Consider the following 20,490-nt stretch of genomic DNA (forward strand, 5'->3'; position numbering starts at 1 on the left):
GGAAGGTAGTTGGGTTCCCATTTTGAGGGAGGAAAACACAGGCTCAGAAAAGGCTATGGTGTGTGATACGGTTTTTTTGTTTGTTTGTTTTGAAGTCCATTTGGAAACCATCTCTTCCCTTCTGGCCCTGCCTCTCTGTCTCTCCATCTATTTATGCCTCAGTGATTTATTGAGCTTTTACCTATGTGTTGAGTGCTATTATGGGAGCTCAGAAAATAGCAGGGAATAAAACAAGACCCCTGCCCTCATGAAGCCTACATTCCAATGGAAGGAGGGGCAGAGACAGGCAGTAGGCAGTGGACAGAATAACTAAGCCACGTAGAATGCTCCAAGGTTATAGGTGTAGCAGAAATGAGAAAGTAAAAGTGAAAGAAAGGCAGAGGGCTCAGGAGAGGTGGATACAGGTTGTGGCATTTTAAAAAAAGGGTGTTCAGTGGATGTCACTTTGGAGGGAAAGAAATGTTTTGGAATAAGATAGAGGTGACCATAGCAAAACACTGAATGTGCTACATTCCACTTCATTGTTCACCTAAAACTGGTTAATTTCTTATTCTACTTATTTCACTTCAAATTATTTATTAGGGAAAAAAAGGGCAGTTGGAGTCAACTTTGTGGAGAAAGTGAGATCTGTGTGAAAACCTGAAGGAGGCAAAGGGGTTAATCCTGAGGCTGTTTTCCAGGGAAAGAGGGTTCCAGGGAAAGGGAACAGCAAGAACAGATAAATTCAGGCAAACTAAGACCCTGGGGCCAAATCTAGTCTGCTGTCTGCTTTTGTAATAAAGTTGTATTGGAGTACAGCCCATTTGTTTACAGATTGTCCATGACCCAGAGACTCCATCCGGCCCTTGCAGAAAATGTTTGCTGACTCCTGAGCTAGAGCAGAGGTCCTCTGATGGGAAGGTGCCCAGGGTGTTGGATTTTGAGGGGAGTGTGGTGTGAGGGATGGAGTAGGGGCAGGTGAGGTTAGAGAGGTAACGGGTCCGAATCATGTAGGTGTGATTTCCCTGTGGTACCCTCTGACAGTCATAGATGCTGACATCATGCTGATGGGGAAGGTGTGCGTGTGTGTGTGCGTGTGTGTGTGTGTGTGTGTGTGTGTGTGTGTGTGTTGGGGGGGAGTGGTAAGATGGAGAGATGGCTGCACTTGGAGTCAGAAGACTTGGGCTTGAGACCTGCTGTCTGTCCCTTGCCAACTCTGCGTTCTCGGTTCTCTTATGTACACAAGTCACAAGGCGGTACTGGTGATCGCGTGTTGATGATGGCAGTGGCGGTGGCAACAGTGGTGGCGATGATGGTGGCGGTGGCGGCGGTCACGTTAGCGGGGAGGATGGTGGTGTTAGTGATGGTGGTGACTTCGCTAGTGGGGTGGCAGGAGTGCGGACTGTGGTGGTGGGCCCTGGTGGTGGTGATGATGGTGATGTCGATGGCAGTGGTGGCGGTGAGGATGGTGGAGATGGCAGTGATGGTGGCAGTGACGACGATGGCTACATTTAGCGAGCCCCTACTCTGTGCCGAGAACTCTGCACGCTTGGATCTGATTCTTAACCGAGCCAAACCACTTGCGTGGCAGCCTCAGTCCCTGCAGGAGAAAACACTGAGCGACTTGGCAAGACCACACAGCTGGTGTGTGGCACAGGCTCAGGTAACAGTGCAGCGGTACCCACTTATCATATTGCAATGAGGAGGCCTCGAGGCGGTGGGCATGAGAAGCCCTGGTAAACAGCCCAGCTGTCGCTCAGCCTCCGGTCGAGGTGGCCCAGGCTCAGCCCAGCCCTCAGCAGCAAGCTTTCCTGGGAGGGACCTCTCTGCCCTGCCAAAGCCACACCAGTGGCCTCCTCTCTCTCGGGCTCCGTGTGCTGGAGAGGGGCCATGTCTTCCTGTCCCCATGGCTACCGCTTACCAGGCCTGGTGTTGGTTTGGGTTTTCCTAATTTGAGGTTGTGGGATCCTTCTGGTGGTGGCTGAGGTTTTTCTCCTCTGGAAACCCCACTGTGGTGAGGCCATGAGGGGGGCCCGGAGGTGCTGGGACCTGCCCACAGGCCACAGGCCCCACATGGCCTGTGCCACCCCCATGCTTCATGCCACTTCCACACTGCGCTTCCGTTTGAGAGCACGCTAGACATTTCAGCTTCTCGTGGCGACAGCTGCAGCCCTGGGAAACGTTCTGGGGCCAGGAGAGCTGTGAGTGTCTGCCTCCCCGCGTCCTCCGGGGCTGGTGGAGGGGGTGCGAATGCCCTACTTCCATCTGCCCCCCCATGGGTTTTGGCTGCCTTCCTGGGGTGGGGGTCCCCTTGAACAACGGGAGCCCCCAACTAAGCAGCCGAGTTTGGCTCCCAGGCAGGTTAACCGAGCCTGAAAAGGCCTTTAGTCTCTCCTCCTTCTCTCTTCACTGACTCTGGGCAGGTGGCTCCCAGGGATGGCTGCACCTGCACCAGACTGGCAACCTTTTTTTTTTTTTTTTTTAATTTATTTTTGAGAGACAGAACATGAGTCGGGGAGGGGCAGAGAGAGAATGAGACACAGAATCTGAAGCAGGCTCCAGGCTCTGAGCTGTCAGCACAGAGCCTGATGCAGGGCTCGAACCCACAAACTGTGAGATCATGACCTGAGCCGAAGTCGGATGCTTAACCGACTGAGCCACCCAGGCGCCCCAGACTGGCAACCTCTTGAACGGAAACTGGGCTTAACCCTGTGTGATGGGAAGGGTCAGTGTCTGCTGGGTGGGGAAGCTGCTGCTTGTGTCAGGCCGTGGACAGCAAGCAGCCTTGGGCCGGGAGAGGCTCGGTGCCCCCCTCTCCTTCCCCCTCCAGCCCACCCCCTGGAGGTCCTATGCCAGTTAGGCTAGGCTCCGCGGTGCCTCCTGAGGGTCCCGCATGGTTGACACGGTCTCATCTCAGGAGATTCTGGGCCAGAGACACCTTTGGCGGCCCCTCAGGTTACGGTTTCCTCCAAACATTTCAATCCGCGGGTAGTTATGGGGGCACACACATTCCCCCCCGCCCCCCCCGCCCGCATCCCAGGCACCACCAGATCCTGACCTCCCAGCTCCAGCCTTTGGGACAGTGTGGTAGCGGAGGAACTGAGGTCAGAGGCATCTAGAAACTTCACAGAGGAGGGTGCCTTGAGGCAGAGACCATGCTGTGGGCCCAGCTGGGTCCTATAATTGGAATCTTGCCTTGTTTGGGGCTGGATGAAAAGAGACTGAACCAGTGAGTTGCTGCACACCCACGTCATCGGCTTCAGCTGGGGAGCCCCTCTGGTGATGCCAGAGGCGGCCGAGCCCCGTGGATGGGACAGAAACATCCGCGGCGAGGAGGTCAAGGGTAGGAGGCAGCAGACGCAGGGGTAGCCTACCTCATCAGAAAAACCGGACCTCCTCCGTGTTGCCCATGTCCTCTGAGAACACTCCCAGCCTCCCCGTGGCAGCATTTTCTGGAAAGCCAGCCCTGCTGGCAGTGCTTTGGAAATCGAGTCTTGTAAAGCTCACCTGGGTAGAAAGGACCTGAACAGATTCTTTAGCCCCACAGACGTCACAGGCAAAATTGTAACACTACCTTCCACTTGACTGGCCAGGAGTGGGTGAGTCATAGCCTCTTGTGCTGGGAACATGCAGAGAAATCCTTCCCACGTACGGTCACCAGGATACTCGAGAACTTCCCAGACCTTGATCAAAGAGCGTTGAGAGAGGCTCCTCCACTTTTCATGCTCCCCGCACCCCCTAAGTGTTGTAAAGACCGGCTTTACCACATCATTTGGAATTCTAACAGATTTAGTCCCTTGTGTTAGCATAATGGTGGCTTTTCTGAGCTTTGTGACCCCCAGCAGCCCACAGGCCATCCATCCGCGGGAGGGAGGACCTTGCAGCAGCAGGAGGAGGTGGGTGGGGCTCTTGGGGCTCCTGTGCCTTCAAACAGCAGCACCCCAGACTGTCCTAGAAACGAGGGTGGTTGTTTCTGTGGTCTTGCTCTGCCTGCCTTTGGTGATGTCTGGCACTGCTGCCTTGGGGGCTTGTGTGCTGAACGTTCGAGTTTGCCAGGGAGGCCTGCTGCTTGCTCGGCCGGCCCTCTCCTCCGGGGCCTCCCCTTTGCAAGGGCCAGAACCGATTGGGTTGTGCAGAGTTTAGGCTGGCCCATGACATGTGGCTGGGACTATTTTATTTTTTAATTTTTAAAAATGTTTTATTTATTTCTGAGAGAGAGAGAGAAACAGTGTGAGCAGGGGAAGGTCACAGAGAGAGGGAGATACAGGATCTGAAGCAGGCTCCAGTCTCTGAGCTAGCTGTCAGCATAGAGCCTGACGTGGGGCTCGAACCCACGAACCATGTATGTGATCATGACCTGAGTCAAAGTCGGACGTTTAACCGACTGAGCCACCCAGGTGCCCCTGGGACTTTAGAATCAGGGCTCTGGGGGCACCTGGGTGGCTCTGTCGGTTAAGCATCTGACTTCAGCTCAGGGAATGATCTCATGGCTCACAAGTTCAAGCCCCGCATTGAGCTTTGCACTGACAGCTCAAAGCCTGGGGCCTGCTTCAGATTCTGTGTCTCCCCTCTCTCTGTGCTCCTCCCCTGCTCATGCTCTGTTTCTCTCTCTCTCTCTCTCTCTCAAAAATAAATAAACATGAATGAATCAGGGTCTGGTGGGCAGGTGGTGAGGGAGGCCAGAGGGGCCTGAGGACTCGGGGTCCTTGACAGCTACAATACATTTCTGATCCTAACTACCCCAGAGTTTTTAGTACAGACTGCACAGATGAGGGGCACAGTCCCACAGACTGTCAGACCCCAGCTGCGAGTTTGGGGGTCCCGGGCTGCATACACTTCGGACCAGCTGGCTAGAAATTCAGGGATTCTCTCACCCCCACAGGCTGATAATTCACCAGAATGACTCACAGACCCCAGAGCACTTTACTTACAATGTTATTATAGCAACACAGACAGGGCAGGGTCTTGTGGGCGACGCATTAGCCTCCTGGCCGCAGCCAGCGGATTCACCTGAGCCCGGCGCCTAGCGCTTTTCCTGGGGTTTCATTACTTAGGCGGGAGTCACTGAATCTTGGCCGTGTGGTTAAGCTCAGTCTCCAGCTGCTCCATCTCTCCCCCCGATATCATCACCAGGCTCAGAACCTACTCGGTCATGTGATTGGTCACTCTGGCATGGCCAGCCCCATCTTGAGCCATCTTGTTAGCATAGACTCTGGTATGGTTTTGGGGCTCCGCATGAATACCAATGCCATTCTAGCTCTTGGAAAATTCTAAGGACTTAGAGGTCGCCGACCTGGAGCCAGAGACAAAGGCCAGTCAGATTCTTCATTGTACACCGGTGGCCAGCTGGGTCTGTGCAAAGGGGTGAATGGGCCTGGTATGGTCTGCAGAGGGGCAGCTGGTGGAGCGAGTGGCAGACAACCCAGCCCTAGCTTCTCCTGTCTCCATGGCTTCTTACTCCCACAAACCCATCTTCTCATGGCTGCCTTTCCTTGGATTTTTAGAGGCCCCCTTGACCCTGGTAACAGTCCTCTTCTTTGCAGGTTAACTCAGATGAGTCTGTTCCTGCTGACTGTGGCTGGAACTATATTCACCATATTCACTGAATATGGGGGCTGGGAGGAGCCCTTCTGGTGGTTTGTCCCAACTTTGCTGTGTTTCTTTAAATCCTTTCTTATTTTTAAATAGTTTATTGTCAAGTTGGTTTCCATATAACACCCAGTGCTCATCCCCACAAGTTCAAATCCTTTTTTAGACAGAGAAGGTCTTAGAGAGAGTGGTTCCACCCCCCATTTCCCATGTGATGCTCAGGGACTTTCTCTCAATTTGGGGCAGTGGTTCTCAAGCTTGACTGAGCATCCGAATCACCCAGAGGGCTCATTAACACACAGGTTGCTGGGTGCCACTCCCAGAGTTTCTGAGCAGATAGGTCTAGGGTGGGGCCTGAGAATCTGCATTTCTAACAAATTCTCCAGGGATGCTGATGCTGCTAGTCCAAGAGCCACGCTCGACCTCGGATTCAAGAGCATGAGCGAGGTCTTTCCATCAAGTGCATAGAAGCTTCCTCTGATCAACTGCTCCCTGGTCAGCAGGGAAGAAAGAAATTTAGACGAAGAGTCCAGCACCTAGGTCCTGGCTTAGGTTGTGACACAGCCGCTTGAGTGATTAAAGGCAAGGCTCTTGCCTCTCTGAGACTATTTGCTCATCTGCAAAAGGGGTTCTGTAGCAGGACCTGCCTCAGGGACTCAATGTGAGAGTTAAGTGCAATGATGTCATAGCCAATTGTCCCCTGACCCCAGGAGGACGGGAGGTGTCACATTGCTTTAATTTCCAGATCAAATGTATCGTACCATAAGGTTAATGAGAATCCCAGGGCCAGTTGTTTTGCAGAGGTCTGTCCCGCTTCCTTCCAAGGATGGGAAGAGATGCGCCAGGGCTTGAAGGGGTCCAGTCCACGAGACCGCAGACCATCGAGGTCACTACCACTGCTGGTCTTGTCAATGTCCTTTGGAGGAGGGGCCTCTGCTGGCAGCTCCGCCCCTCTGTGCCTGTCCGGCCCCAGGGCTGGAGGCTCCTCATTGCTCAGAGGCCCTGATGGCTGGGATCCACCTGCCGCAGAGCCAGCACCCTCAGGGAGCTCGGGCCTCCCCGGCACCCTCCCCCCAGAGCAGACATGGGTCCACCTTGCTCTGCTCCGTCTTATTCTCAGTGCCGTCTTCTTTCAGTCCTCTGCTCTCGGGGCTGAATACCTCCCTCTCACGCAGTAACAAGCAACAAGACTAACAGTAAGCCGGTGTCTTCCCCCATAGTGACAGCTCTCTCGTGGCAGTTTTTTTGGAGTGGTCCTTCTGTTGTTCCTTGGGGGGGTCCACGGGAGCACGTGAGATGAGTGCTTGGCCCGTGCTTAAGAAGTGGGAGCCACCTCTTACTTTGCCTTTTGTCCCCAAGTCTCACACTCCACTCCCTGCTAGGACTTGCCCTCCTGCCAGAGGAGCTCCCACCCCCTCCGTTGGCTGCTCCCCCCTCCTGCCCTGACATCCCCGTATCACACCCCCCTTAGCCCTCCAGGGTGCACCTGTATGAGGCCATTGCTGGCAGCCGACGGGGACCCTGGGGACTGGAGAAAGCAGAAACGATTTGCTCAGGAATTTCCTTCCTGCAGGCTGCCCCTCCCTCCCATGGGCCCAGCTGGGGGTGAGGCCCAGTCAGGGAAGGATTCCATCTTCCTGTCGCCCACCTTTCTCCAGGTTGTGCCTTGGACCCTTTCCCGTTCCAGGAAGAAGACGTGCAGTCTTGATCCTTTGGTGCCTTTCCTCAGAGCCGTGAGCTGGCTGAGTTCAGCCCATGTCCCCCAGCATCTTGGCCTCTTCCCCTTCGGGCAGGACCCTTCCTGTCTGGACCCCTGGCTCATGTTGCTGCCATCCCCTTCCCTGCTGGAGCTGCCCCTCCTCTATGCAGCCCCTGCCCCCCCCCCCCCCTCGCCTGCCAGGCCACACCCCCCCGCCCCCCCCCCCCCCTCGCCTGCCAGGCCACACCCATAGCCTCTACTCTTTGAAGGTTGGAATGAATTGGATGTTCTTGAGGGCAGGGACTATGTCCAGTTTGCTGACTTGTTTCCGGCACATGAAAGATAAACTATGAGCAACAGTGGGTCAGATGGTAAAACAAATAAAACCCAAAGCTGCTTAAGACAAGAAATGGCTAAAAGTCAGTGCAGGGAGTTCATCCATTGATCCCATTAATTCCATTCCCTGAGCCTCTGGCTTCTCATCTGTGAAATGGGGCTAATACCACCTGAACGAACACCAAACATACAGAACCCAATTCAGTGCTAACCTCAGACTGCTGGGGGTGGGATGGAGGTGGACATTGTCATTTATTCTGGCCAACATTCATTTACCCAGTCAGTCATCCTAACTTAATGAAAGCTTGTGATTAACCAGGCATTGTGTTAGCTGCTCACCCCTCCGGAGGGACACTGCATAGGTCAGGGCCGAGCTGGGAGTAGGCTGTAGGCCTGGCCAGGAGGGTCTGCCTCTCAAGGGCAGCTCTGGAAGGGGCAGTCAGCTGGGGCTTGAAGAAAGAGCAGGCTTCAGTAGGTGGAGGGGTCAGGAACTTCTCCTGTGGGGTCACAGGGGAGAGGAGGAAGCATACAGAGGTCACAGGGACAGCTTGCATCTGCTTGGCAAATACCGTTTGCACGTCCACAGTGGGCCAAGGAGAGAGCAACAGAGAGCAGAGAAACTGAGGTTCCTGCCACCATGATCTTCCTTCGAACGGGGAGACTAAGGATTGGCAAGTAAATCACTAAATAGGAAGATGTCAGGCACCAATAAGAGCTGGGGCCGGTCCTGGGAATCTGGTAGCGACTTCACACATACAGGTTAGACCCGTCAATGAGAAGAAGTGAATCTGTCAGCCAATGAATGTGTGCAGGAGAGACAGACTATCCAACTGACCAGGGCCTCCCAAACACTGTTTAATGGCAGTGGCGAAGGCAGAGAATGGGGCTTCAGCTACTGAGGTCAGAGAGGGCCCTCCTGGACGGCCATACGGTTCACAGGAAGCCTTGCAGCTGGACGCCTGCATTAAGACTTGAAACACGGCTGAAACACATGTACACAGGCAGGCAGAAGATGCTCCTGCCAGAAGGCACAGTGAGTGCAGAGGCCCCGAGCACTAAGGCAGAGAGGGAAATAAAGCTTGGAAAGACCGTGACCACATGGTGAAGACCTTTGAACCTGGTCAGGGATAATGGGTGACCAGTGGTTGATGGGCAGGCCTGGGAACTGGCCATCCCAGCTGCCGGGGCTTGGCTGGGCCCTCAGTAGTGGCGAGGTGGTGACCCTAGCTCCCCATAGGCCTGACACCCTCCCAAGTGGGGAAGTGGCCCTGGGGCGGCTGGGGCCACAGGGCCAGGACACACAAGGAACTTCTGCAGCAGGGTGTTGGGCCTCACCCCTGCAGGGTCCTGAGCGACAGTCAGGTCCAACTGAAATAATGAGAGTATTGACACTTCAGTCACCAAATACGTAATCTAATAACCCAGCAGCACACATAAGAGTTAAATATTTGTCTGGAGTGGCGACTGCTTCGAGGCGAGTTTTGGTCGTCAAGACACGAAATCTTGCCCCAGCCCGTCTGAGTCATGGAGGGGCAGGGTGTATGTCATGGGACTTTCTAAGGAACTGGAGGCCAGGTGAGTGGGGAGGACATTCAGGATCCCTGTGGCCATTTAGGGGGATACCCTGCAGAGGGCATCCCTGGATTAGTTTCCTTTCGCTGCTGTAACAAATACCGCAAACCCAGTGGATGTGAACATAAATTATTCAGTTACATTTCAGGAGGTCAGACATCTGACATGGGTCTCACTGGGGTAAAACTAGGCTGTGGGCAGGGCTCCGTTCTTTCTGGAGGCTCCCAGGGAGAAGCTCTTTGCTTGCCTTTTGTGGTTTCTACAGGCCGCCTGCCTTCTTGTGGCCCTGTCCGTCTTCAAAGCTAGTGGTGGCTGTCTGGTCTTCCTCACACGGCATGACTCTAAACTGACTCTTCTGCCCCCTCTTCCACATGTAAGGACTCTAACTGTTACATTGGGCCCCCCGAGACCATCTGGGATAATGTTCCTGCCGTTATCCTTAATTCTATCTGTAGTATTCATTCCCCTTTGTCATATAGCCTAACACGTTCAGGTGCCAGGATGTAGGACATGGGCACTTTGGGGAGCATTGTTCTGCCTCCCACAGTCCCTGCCCTGTTCTGGGGGCTGAGGAGCTAAGGTGTAGGAGGAAAGGAGCTCAGCATGGGCCAGGAAGTCTGCCCCTTGGCTGGGGTGGCCCCCTGGGTGGCTGTGTGGTAACCCCTCCCTTCCTAACTCCAGCTTCACCGACACTTTGCACCGTTACTTACGTCTCCCCCAAACCCTGCACTCCTGAGTGTTGGTCCAAATGCTCGTTAAATAAAGCAGCGTTTCTCCACTTCAGCACCATTGACATGATCGCTCTGTTGCGGGGGGCTATCTCATGCATTTACAGTGCTCAACCGCATTCCTGGCCTCTGCCTACCTGATGCCAGTGACACCCCTGCCCTGGCTGCGATGATCAAAAATATCTCTAGACATTGCCAGTTGTCCCCCAGAGGATAAATCATGCAGTGTTGAGCCACTGAAATAAAGCCTTTGATGTCTGTCTTCCTTGCTACATTGGAAGCCCCAAGATGGTGACACCCTGTGTCTCTCGCCCCAGCTCCTTCTAGTAGATGCTCAGCATATGTTGGTTGAGTGAATTAATGGGTCTGGGTTAATTTTCCTAATGATTCAATTAACCCATAAGAACCATGCACACACACAGGTATATGCATGTAAAATAGGCTCCTGGTTTCTGTAGACTGGCCACCTGAGAATCATCTGGGGGATGGGGTGGGCCTTTCCAGAAGTCATATCCCTGGGGTTTGATCACAGAGAGTTGGAAGACAGCCTGTTGCAGTATAGCCTGGTAGTCTGTACTGTCAAGAAAACTTCATCTGTTCTGCAGAAAGGTGGAACTACCATATAATTGAGTCATTCTACTCCTGGGCCTATACCCCAAACAGTTGAAAGCAGGGACTCAGATATCCATAGCAGCACTGATCACAAAAGCCAAGTGGTGGAAACAACCCAAGTGTCCATCAGTAGATGAATGCATAGCGGTGCATGGGTGGCTCAGTCCGTTAAACGTCCAACTTCGGCTCAGGTCATGATCTCAGAGTTCATGGGTTCGAGCCCCACATCAGGCTCTGTGCTGACAGCTCAGAGCCTGGAGCCTGCTTCCAATTCTTTGTCTCCCTCTCTCTCTGCCCTGCCCCCACTCATGCTCTGTCTCTCAAAAATGAATAAATGTTAAAAAAATTTTTAAAATAGATGAATAGATAAACCAAATGTGATGCTACACACAGTGGAATATTATTCGGTCTTAAAAACGGAATGAGATCTGACACATGCTGCAACATGAACGAACCCTGAGGACGTTATGCTGAGTGCAATGAGCCGGTCACAAATGGACATAGTGTATGATTTCACTAGAGGAGTGAAATTCAGAGACGGAAAGCAGAATGGCGGCTGCAAGGGGCTGGGGGGAGGAGGGAGCTAGTGTTTAATAGGTACAGAGTTCCAGTTTGGGGTGATGAAAGAGTTCTAGAGATGGGTGGTGGCAGTGGTCGCGTAACAATGTGAGTGTATCAACGCCACTGGGCTGTACACCTAATCATGGTTACGATGGCAGATTTCATGTTGTATATATTTTATCACACACACACGCAAATGTGCTTCCTGCCAGCCAGATCTGGAGCAGATAGTGCAAGAATAGGAAAGGACAAGGACTTAAATGGGTTCTGATGGCTTCTTTTGACTTTCCAACCTGGTGGGGCTGAGACGGGAGCATCTGACTTTGCTGATGTCCCCAGAGGGTGGCCCTTTTCTAGGGAGGCACATCTTAATCCCTACAGAGGCTGAACAGTCTGCCTGCATGGAGGCCACACAGCCTGTCCATGGGAGCAGCTGGTCCCCAATTCTAGCCTATTCTTGCCATGTGGGATGCTTGGTTATGGAGAGAAATCCGAAATCTGGATTTGCATGTAAAGTCTCCTCATGGTTTGAAAACAGCTGGTTCAGTGAACAGGCAAACAAACAAACAAGCCACGTGTGGGTCAAGCAGAACAAATCTACAGGTGTCTGGGGTAACGTCTTTTCTCAGAGCTTGCAAGCTTGGGCCCCAGCTAGAGAGATCGATCCCCATTCCTGCTCCTCTTGCTCAATGCTTCATCACTTCTGTGGTCTGACTCCAGCAATTTTTTTATCCCTGAGAATTTCCCTGTATTTCAATGCACCCCAAAGGGAGGTTTACAGACAGAAAAGTGAGGGTGAGTGCCTAGGGTCCAGAGTCCACTCAGGTTGGGGCCTTGGCTCTGCTATTAATAAGCCATTAAAGAAGGCCACTTGCTTCTTTCATCCCTATGCCTCCGTCTCCTTATTTGTCAGGGGGAAACAGTAGTAGTTTTCTGCCTTATAGATTTAGAGTAAGGACTGCAGAGAGCCCAGGGAAGGGCCCGGGGAAGGAGTCTGCAGTGTGCGCACATGTGTGTTGACCCTGACTAGAGGAAAGGGCAAGTGTGGAGTCAGACGGGTCATCAGCTGGCGAGTTGCTCAACCTTGGACTTTTGTTTCTTCATCTGTGACGTTGGTCATGGTGATCTCTTCCTCAAAGAGTCATTCTGGGGATTAAACAAAATAATGTTCAAATGGTGCCTGGCCACAGCAAATGCCCAATGCACACTCGTTCTGCCCTGTGGAGTGTGAGGCCTTTGCCTTCTGCAGGGACTCCTACCCCCACCAGCTCCGTCTCCTATTTCCCTGGGGGTCCTGGTCCCAGCCTCAGAAGCCAACCCGCTTGCTAATGGGGGACCCACCCTCAGCTTTCCAGAGCAGCAGGGCTGATAGCTGGGGATCCTTACTCCTTGAGAACAGCGTCCTTCCCGGCCCGGGGCACACACCGGCCCTGGGTGGGCACAAGCTAAGCTCCTCCTCTGGTATCCCTTGGTTTGCTGGTTGGAGAGGGGGCCCAGGCCTGGTCTGGAAGGGTTAGAGCCTGGAGGTGCTGCACACCCGACCCAGACCAAGCAGCAGGCCCAGGGTGCTGAGGCCCTACCCCAGATACTGCGTCTCTAACTGGGCTCCAAACTCCACAGGTGTTGGGGTGTTGATTGCATGGAGGAAGGTAAGAGGCCCTCAATATCCCAAATATATATGAGAGGCCTAAAGGACTACATAACCTTTAGGGAGATGGTATCTAAGGCCACTCTCGGGGTGGGGGGGGTGGGTAATGGCATCTCAGTCCTTGGAGGGCCCTGGCCACGAGACACAGACAGGCCTCCAGCCCTGAGGCTCAACGCTGGTGGGCTCAGGGACACAGGCCAGAGTTGGGGCCTCTCCTTGCTGTTTGCACACCTGAGCGTTCGGACATCTGTCCACTGTCCCATGGATAAGAGAAGTGGGGGGGGGGGAGAGGGAAGCCCTGATTGTGTGCCTTACTGAGCTCCGCATGTTTATTGCATGTTCATAAGTGTACGTGTTCGTTGTGTCCGTATGTTCATCCCGGGTGCAGATTCATTGCACGTGTGCTCATCATGCGTGCATGTCCATCACATGTGCGTGTCCCTGGCACGTGCGTGTTCACCACACATGTACACTGAGGAGGATGTGAGGCAGGATGGGGCCCCTCAGGAGTCCCTCCAGCCTTGAGAACGCATGCTCCGAGGCCCTGGGGTTTGTGGGGGAGGGAGAAGAAGGGGGACACAGGACAAGTGGAAATTGAAGTCCTTGTTCCCGATGTCTGGCTTCCAGTTGGGGAGCGGGCCTCTCCACAGGAAACAGTAGGACGGAGGGAGGCGGGGAGGCGGCTGCAGTCCACTCACTTGTGGATCCTTTCCACGAGGACTTCCCGGGCCCGAAGGCAGTATTAAGTCCAGCCGGCCTGGCCCCTGCTGTGGGAAGGTTGGGGTCTAGTCTGGCGCCAGAGACTGGGCACCCAGGGGGCCTGAAGAGCAGTGGGAGATTTGAAGAAGAACAGGGCAACTGGTGTGGGTTCAGGCATGGCTGCCTGGAGGGGCTTGTCTGCTCCTGCTGGCTGAGGGGCCCAGGCCCGACCGTGTGGGGAGAACACAGGCTTGATGCTGGCCGGGAGGGAGTGTGTGTGTGCCTGGTGGGGCTTGGGGTGTGTCACTGACTTGACCTTGAGCCCTCTGGCTGTCTCCCAGCCCCTGGAGCTGGTGGACAGGCTCACTGGGATGGGAAACAGGCTCTGGAGCCTTGGACAAGACCAACATCAGCCCGACATCTTTTTCCCACATTTCTGCAGGGGGTGGAGGAAAGCGCAAGGGGAAAAGCAAGAAGTGGAAGGAAATCCTGAAGTTTCCTCACATTAGCCAGTGTGAAGACCTCCGAAGGACCATAGGTAAGCTGTCCTGCCTGGAGGAGGCATGGGAAGGGGCTGGGAGGGGAGCAAGGAACCCATTTACAGCCAAACTATTTGGATAGTGAGTCAAATATGAACCAATTAATGCGGTAAAGTGATTCCAGAGAGGACTCCAGGCTGACGTCCTTGCTAATTGACGTAAAGATGAAACTAACATTCATTGACTCTTGGGTATGTGCTGGGCAGGATTATCTCCCAATTACCCTTGGAGGCAAGTACTGCTGTTTTTTAAGCTTATTTATTTATTTTGAGAGGGGGGTAGGGAGGAGAGAGACAGAGTGAGAGAATCCCAAGCCGGCTCCATGCTGTCAGCCCAGAGCCCGAGGCTAGGCTCAATCCCATGAACAGTGATATCATGACCTGAACTAAAATCAAGAATTGGACACCCAACCAACCGAGCTACCCAGGCACCCTGCAAGTCCTGGTATTTTTACTCCAGGTCTTGGGTAGGGAAACTGAGGTTCTATAACTGGCCCAAAGTTGCATAGTTTGTAGGAGGGTGGTGGAGGTGGGCCAGGCCTGGCACCGAGCCCCCACACATAGCTTTCCGTCCTTCTTTCCCGGAGACCATGGACTTTGCCCTCGGCAAGCAAGCCTTGGGAATTGAAGGTGAGGCGAATGTTTAGGTTCCCTTTCCTCTTGCCAAGGATGCCAGTGTGCTCACTGAGGGGCCACTCTGTTCAGTGGAACATCCCAGAACTCTTTATCCAGCACCCACACAGCAAAGCACCTCCAACAGCAGAGTGGCCTTGTTTCTTGAGGGGCTGGCACAGCCAGACTCACCGAATGAGGACACAGGGCTCCCATGGAGGGGGTGAACATGGGGGGGGTGTCCTCCATACTGGTGGGGGCCCTGGCCCTTCTCCCCTGTGTGCCCGTGTACACCCTCCCCTGCTGCATGAAGGCCTCTTATCTGCTCCTGACGGTTGGAGGTCGTAGACGTGCTAACCACTTTTTCTTAGACTCGGATCCATTGAGTGCTGGATAGAGGAGGGCCCTGTCACCCAGAACTCTCTGTGCCTCGCCGCTCTTAGGACATCTGTCCAGGGCTGTGGGTCAACTGCCCAGTGCCTGCCATGAAATATGAGGCCACTCACAACCACTTAGCTTTTCTGAATGGCTTTTCCATGTGGCCTGGAGTCCACCAGTTTCCCAGGCCAGGCGGGACTTTCATGGCATCCCAGGGCTGCTCAGTCCTGGCTGCTTGGGCCACCCTCCAGATTCTTCTGCATTGCTGTGACAGCAGATGACAACTGTTTCTTCTGTGTGCTCCACATGCCCACCATGGAGGGAGGAGCTAGCTTAGTTAGTGTTTATGAAATGAAAGGAAGCCACCTGTACCCGATGAAGGCAGATGTGAGCAGGTGAAGAAGGTAGGGCACTAAAGCATGGGGAAGTGTCCTCAAGATCCGCCTTTCACCTTAACACCTCAGATCCCCCGTGGTGTGCTTGGGTGAGTGGAGCTGGCCTAAAGGATCAGAGTCTCTGGGTCCAGACAGACTTGGATTCAAATCTCACCCTCTCTACTGGCCCCCTGATGAGTTACTTAATCTTACTCAGCCTCTGTCTCCTCAGGTGAAAGAAGCGATCATGAACCCAGTCAAATGAGACCATGTGTAAAGGGCTTTACTGGAGCCCTCCTCAGGGGCCCTACTTTCTTTCTGCGAGTCCCAGCAGCCACCACTCTGCTGGGTCCCTCCTGTGCTGGGGGTGCTATGTGCACCCTTGATATTCACCCTTTGGGGCACATAGGGCAGGGTGGGAGAGAAGAAGGGCACATCTCCTAGGGCTAGGAGAGTTTTGCCAGTTAAACTCCAAGTAGCTTTCAGAGAGAAGACAGGAAGGGCCTATCTGGAGTTGGCGCATTACTTCCCCAGGGCCATTTTGTTCTTCATGCTAATTTATGCTAGGAGAGAATAGGGCCTAGGGGTGGAAACCTCAGTTGCCATGGCTGTCGTATACCCTTGGGTAGACAAGCCCTCTCCTGTCCAGGGTGAGCAAGTTCACAGGAGACCAGAATGTCTTTCCTGGGTGCTAAGCCCAGTTCTCCTCAGTGGGCCCAGGGAGCGGCTCCCGCTTATGCTTATAGCCAAAGGGCCTGATGCAAGAGACGTTTCTGGGGTGTTGATTTGGAGGCGAGAGCTTGAAATAGAAGGTAAGAACCCCTCCCCTCAAAGTAGAGAGCTGTGCAGAGAGGTGGGGTCCTTGTGTGAGAGCCAGGCTTATTTGGGAGGGGCCTTGCCTGCAAGCTTGTTCTTGGGAAGCCTGGCCCACAGGCTCTGGTGGTCTTGGGAATGCCCTGTGGGGCACAGTCAGGCCCCAAGACCACTTCCTGAGAGAATTAATTAAATTAAATTAAATTAAATAAAAAAAATAATTTAGTGTCATGTTAGCTAACATAGAGTCTATACAGTGGAGTCTTAGCTTCAAGAGTAGATTCCCATGATCCATCACTTACATACAACACCCAGTGCTCATCCCAACAAGAGCCCTCCTCAGTGCCCGTCTCCCATTCCTGCCCCCCCCCCACCAACCCTCAGTTTGTTCTCTGTATTCAAGAGTCTGTTATATTTTGCCTCCCTCTCTGTTTGCAACTTATTTTTCCTTCCCTTCCCCTATGGTCTTCTGTTAAGTTTCTCAAATCCCACCTATGAGTGAAAACATACGATATCTGTCTTTTTCTGACTCACTTATTTCACTCAGCGTCGTACCATCTAGTTCCATCTACCTTGTTGCAAATGGCAAGAGTTCATTCTTTTTCCTCACTGAGTAGAATTCCATTGTGTATATAAACCACATCTTCTTTATCCATTCATCAGTTGATGGACATTTGGGCTCTTTCCATAATTTGGCTACTGTTGAGAGCCCTGCTGTAAACATTGGGGTGCATGTGCCCCTTCATAACACCACTCCTGTATCCTTCAGATAAATTCCTAGTAGTGCTGTTGCTGGGTCGTAGGGTAGTTCTATTTTTAATTTTTTTGAGGAACCTTCACACTGTTTTCCAGAGTGGCTGCACCAGTTTGCATTCCCACCAGCAGTGCAAGAGGGTTCCCCTTTCTCCACATCCTCACCAGCATCTGTTGTTTCCCGAGTTGTTAATTTTAGCCACTCTGACCGACGTGAGGTGGTATCTCAATATGGTTTTGATTTGTATTTCCCTGATGATGAGCGATGTTGAACATCTTTTCATGTGTCTGTTAGCCATCTGGATGTCTTCTTTGGAAAAGTGTCTACTCATGTCTTCCTCAGAGAACTTAAATCCACCCCCTGGCCAGGGTGTTTCAGAGCACACTCTCCTCTTCTGTGGGAGTACCCTGCCTTAGCTGTGCTGTCTGCACACCCCAGGTGGAAAAGGCTCTTTGGGAAGGATCTTCTAAATTCTCTACTATGTACCTGTGCCTGGAGGCGCACAGCAGGCTGCTGGGTGGATGAACGAGCAAAGGAAAGGATGAAGGAGTGTAACGCTGAACTTACACAGAGTTTCCAATAAATGGAAAAGTATTGAAAGCCATATAAAGGGCATTCTTATAACTGCTATACAGGTTAAAGAAACCTGAGTATTCTCTATCTTTGATTCATGTGTTGCTTAAAAATATGAAACATAAAAGTATGAAATATAGGACTTCTGGTTCCAAACACAGTGAAACAGATGCATTGTCCTCTCCCACCAAGCACAAGCAAAAGCTCTGGACGTTACGTGTGAAACAAATATAGGAAAATTCTGAAAAGGGGAGACCAGAAGGCAGACTGACTGGAGATCCGGGGATGTGAAGAATGACCTGACAGTGAGCTCCTGGGTTCTCTTTTCTGCCTTCCTTATTCCCAAGGACTGGGTGCTGGGGAAGCTCACAACCCAGAAATGACAATGGGTGTAGACAGAAAAATGAACCCCCTCTCCTCCAAAAAAGCCCCAGCATGTTCTTTCTAGCTAGAGGCCTGGGAAAGGGTCCGTGCAGCTGGCCCCTAGAGCTGTCTCTCTTCTCCTGGTCCTCACCAGGGACGTGGGTGCCTCAGTTTCCTTTTATGCTCACTAAGTCTGGTTCCAAATACACAGCGCACACCTCCTCTCCACTTCTCTCTGACGCCATTCTGATCCTTCAAGGTGAGCCGCACTGCCCTTCCCAGGCCCTCCATAGCCCACACTGCACCCCCGCTTCCCATGAGGCTTCAGAGCATTGCCCCGGAAACACCACAAACGTCCCTCACCTTCCAGTTCGCTGGGCCCCACTCTCACTTCTGGTCTGGGGGATCTGGGAGCGTAGGATTCAGCTCTCAGCTTTTCTGAGGACCCCACCCCATGGGCCCCGTCCCCAGCTGTCCCTGTATGTCATAAACAAGCCTCCTGGCAGGGGCCACCCCCGGGGAGGGTGGGAGAAACGTGCGTGCTGGCGTGCGCAAATGGATTCTTCTCTTCTCCTGGAGGGCATTGAAAAGACTCAGTGTGTGAGCGAGCCGTGTGGAGAGAGGCCCCAGGAAAACAGGAAGGCCGCCGTAAAGTGCCGCTCGGGGGCCGCGGGTCCCCGGGCTCCGGCCTTCCCGGGTGTTCACCGTCTGTCTGCCTGCTGTTTGCCCAGCCTCTGCTGGGGTGGAAGGCCTTCTCAAGTACAAATCTCGTTTCTGTTCTAGACCCACATTCAAACCAAACAGTGGCAAAGGCCGCATTTATTTTCCTTGTGGACGCGTGTGCTCACTTTCGGAAGCTCCTTGGGAGCATGCCATGGGGTGGGCTCTGGGCCAAAGGACAGGGCTCCTCTGGGTCAAGAGGGCAGCATGAGGTGGTGCAGTGGGTGGGTGGGGGAGGCTCGGGCAGAGCCCTCGAGGCCCCGGGGATGCTGCCCCCTTCGGATCACCCAGGACAGTGGTCAGAGAAGGCCACACCCTCGCTTGGCCTTGGCATCCCCCTGTACGGCCACAGTCTTCTCCCCCAGCCAGGGTGACTTTGAAACCCAGAGAGTGCAGCCCATGAAACCGTGGAAAGCACTTCAACAGTTTTCCATCCCTCCTGGAGTAGAAATCGAACTCCTTGTGAGCCCTTTGGCCATCGGGTGAAGCCTAGGGACCCCTTCTCAGAATAATGCTTTTCCTTATATAAAACAAAATACATAGGGTTACAGAGGAAATCAGTTCCTTTCAGATTCAGTTATGAGATACTTTAAAAATTTATGATGTTGAAATATATGTGCTCCTTTGTTAACACTTTAAATAGTAACGTCCAACTGGCTGGTCTAACATCCACTGTAACTGAGTTTGTGATGAGCATTAAGTGACATTTCCCGATGTCTGGGACAGTGGTGTCAGGCAAGCATCTGCAGTGTCTTGTCGCTGACGAGTGCCCGGCCCTGCTAATGCCACTGGCGGTTGTCGTGGGCATTCGCGACTAAGGGAGGCTGACTGTGTTCAAGTAAAGGCTGGTGAAAAGAGAGATGATGTTTTCCTCCCTCCACGTCCACGGACCCTCTCAACCCATGAGCAGGCCCTCGCCTTCATCCCAGGTCACCCCCTCCTGCCCCTGTTTACGAGACGCACTGGCTACCTTTCTGTTCTCCAATGACCCCAAGTATGTTTCCAGCCTGGAGCATTTGCACCTGCTGTTCCCTCCACCTGGAATGTTCCTCCTACGTTTTCCCACATAGTTGTTAGGTCTCAGCTCAGATAGAAGCCTTCCTAACCAGCTTCTCCCTCTACTTGCTGCCTCTCACATGGTGCAACTTTTTTTTTTTTATGTTTATTTTTATTTTTTGAGAGAGAGAAGGGGGCGAAGGGGCAGAGAGAGTGGGGACAAAGAATCCAAAGCAGGCTCTGTTTTGGACAGCACACAGCCCGATGTGGGGCTAGAACTCACATACGGTGAGATCGTGACCTGAGCCAAAGTTGGACGCCTAACCCACTGAGCCACTCAGGCGCCCCTCACATGGTGCAACTTCGTAATGGTCTTTGCCCATAACTGCATCCTGTGTTTCGTTGTTGATGTGTGTATTCTCTGTCTCCCCAGCTGGGCTGGACTCCCCACAGCAGTAGTGACTGTGTCTTGTCCAGTTCAGCACTAGAGCAGTGCCTGGTGCATAGTAGGGGCTCACCAAACATAGGGTGAATCAAGGAGTGAGTGAGGTGTGCAGTATTGGAAGTTAGGGCTCCTTTAAAACTCATGTGATGTGTGCTTGCTGTACCCGAATTGAATCCTAGCCAGTGTCCATCACTTACAGCACTAGAAGCATAGGCTTCAGAAGCATCTAGTCTAACACCTTTGCCCCACCTTGCTGTGTGGAGGAAGAAGCTTCGTGTGCTGACGAGACTGGGCCTCACGTCTGCTAGGTGGGGAGTCCAGCCACAGTGGCCCAGGCCCCTTTCCCTTCAGGCTGCAGTTTGATGAATTCTCATGGGGACGCAAGGTCTTCACAGAGTGCCCGACTCAAGGAACGGAAAGTGTCTTCTCCAACCACCCATTTCAGACCTAAGTATAACAGGCTCCAAGAGTAGAAGGGACCTGCCCAGGACAGTCCGGCCC

At 53.1% G+C, this 20,490-nt stretch overlaps 1 protein-coding gene across 3 annotated transcripts in view; it reads left to right on the forward strand.

Moving 5' to 3' along the window:
- The window catches only part of GRK5 (G protein-coupled receptor kinase 5), a 209,322-nt gene that overhangs the window by 84,983 nt on the left and 103,849 nt on the right, over positions 1-20,490 (forward strand). For all 3 annotated transcript variants that reach the window (XR_005529331.1, XM_039237364.1, XM_039237365.1), the window contains exon 2: positions 13,866-13,961. Coding sequence is in view for 2 of the 3 variants with exons in the window: in XM_039237364.1 (XP_039093295.1) it covers positions 13,866-13,961 (96 nt within the window). In the remaining variant the exon portion in view is untranslated. The remainder of the gene's footprint in view (positions 1-13,865; positions 13,962-20,490) is intronic.

The sequence above is a fragment of the Hyaena hyaena genome, unplaced genomic scaffold, assembly GCF_003009895.1.
Source record: "Hyaena hyaena isolate Hyena2069 unplaced genomic scaffold, ASM300989v1 scaffold_124, whole genome shotgun sequence".
NCBI classification, from domain to species: Eukaryota; Metazoa; Chordata; class Mammalia; order Carnivora; family Hyaenidae; genus Hyaena; species Hyaena hyaena.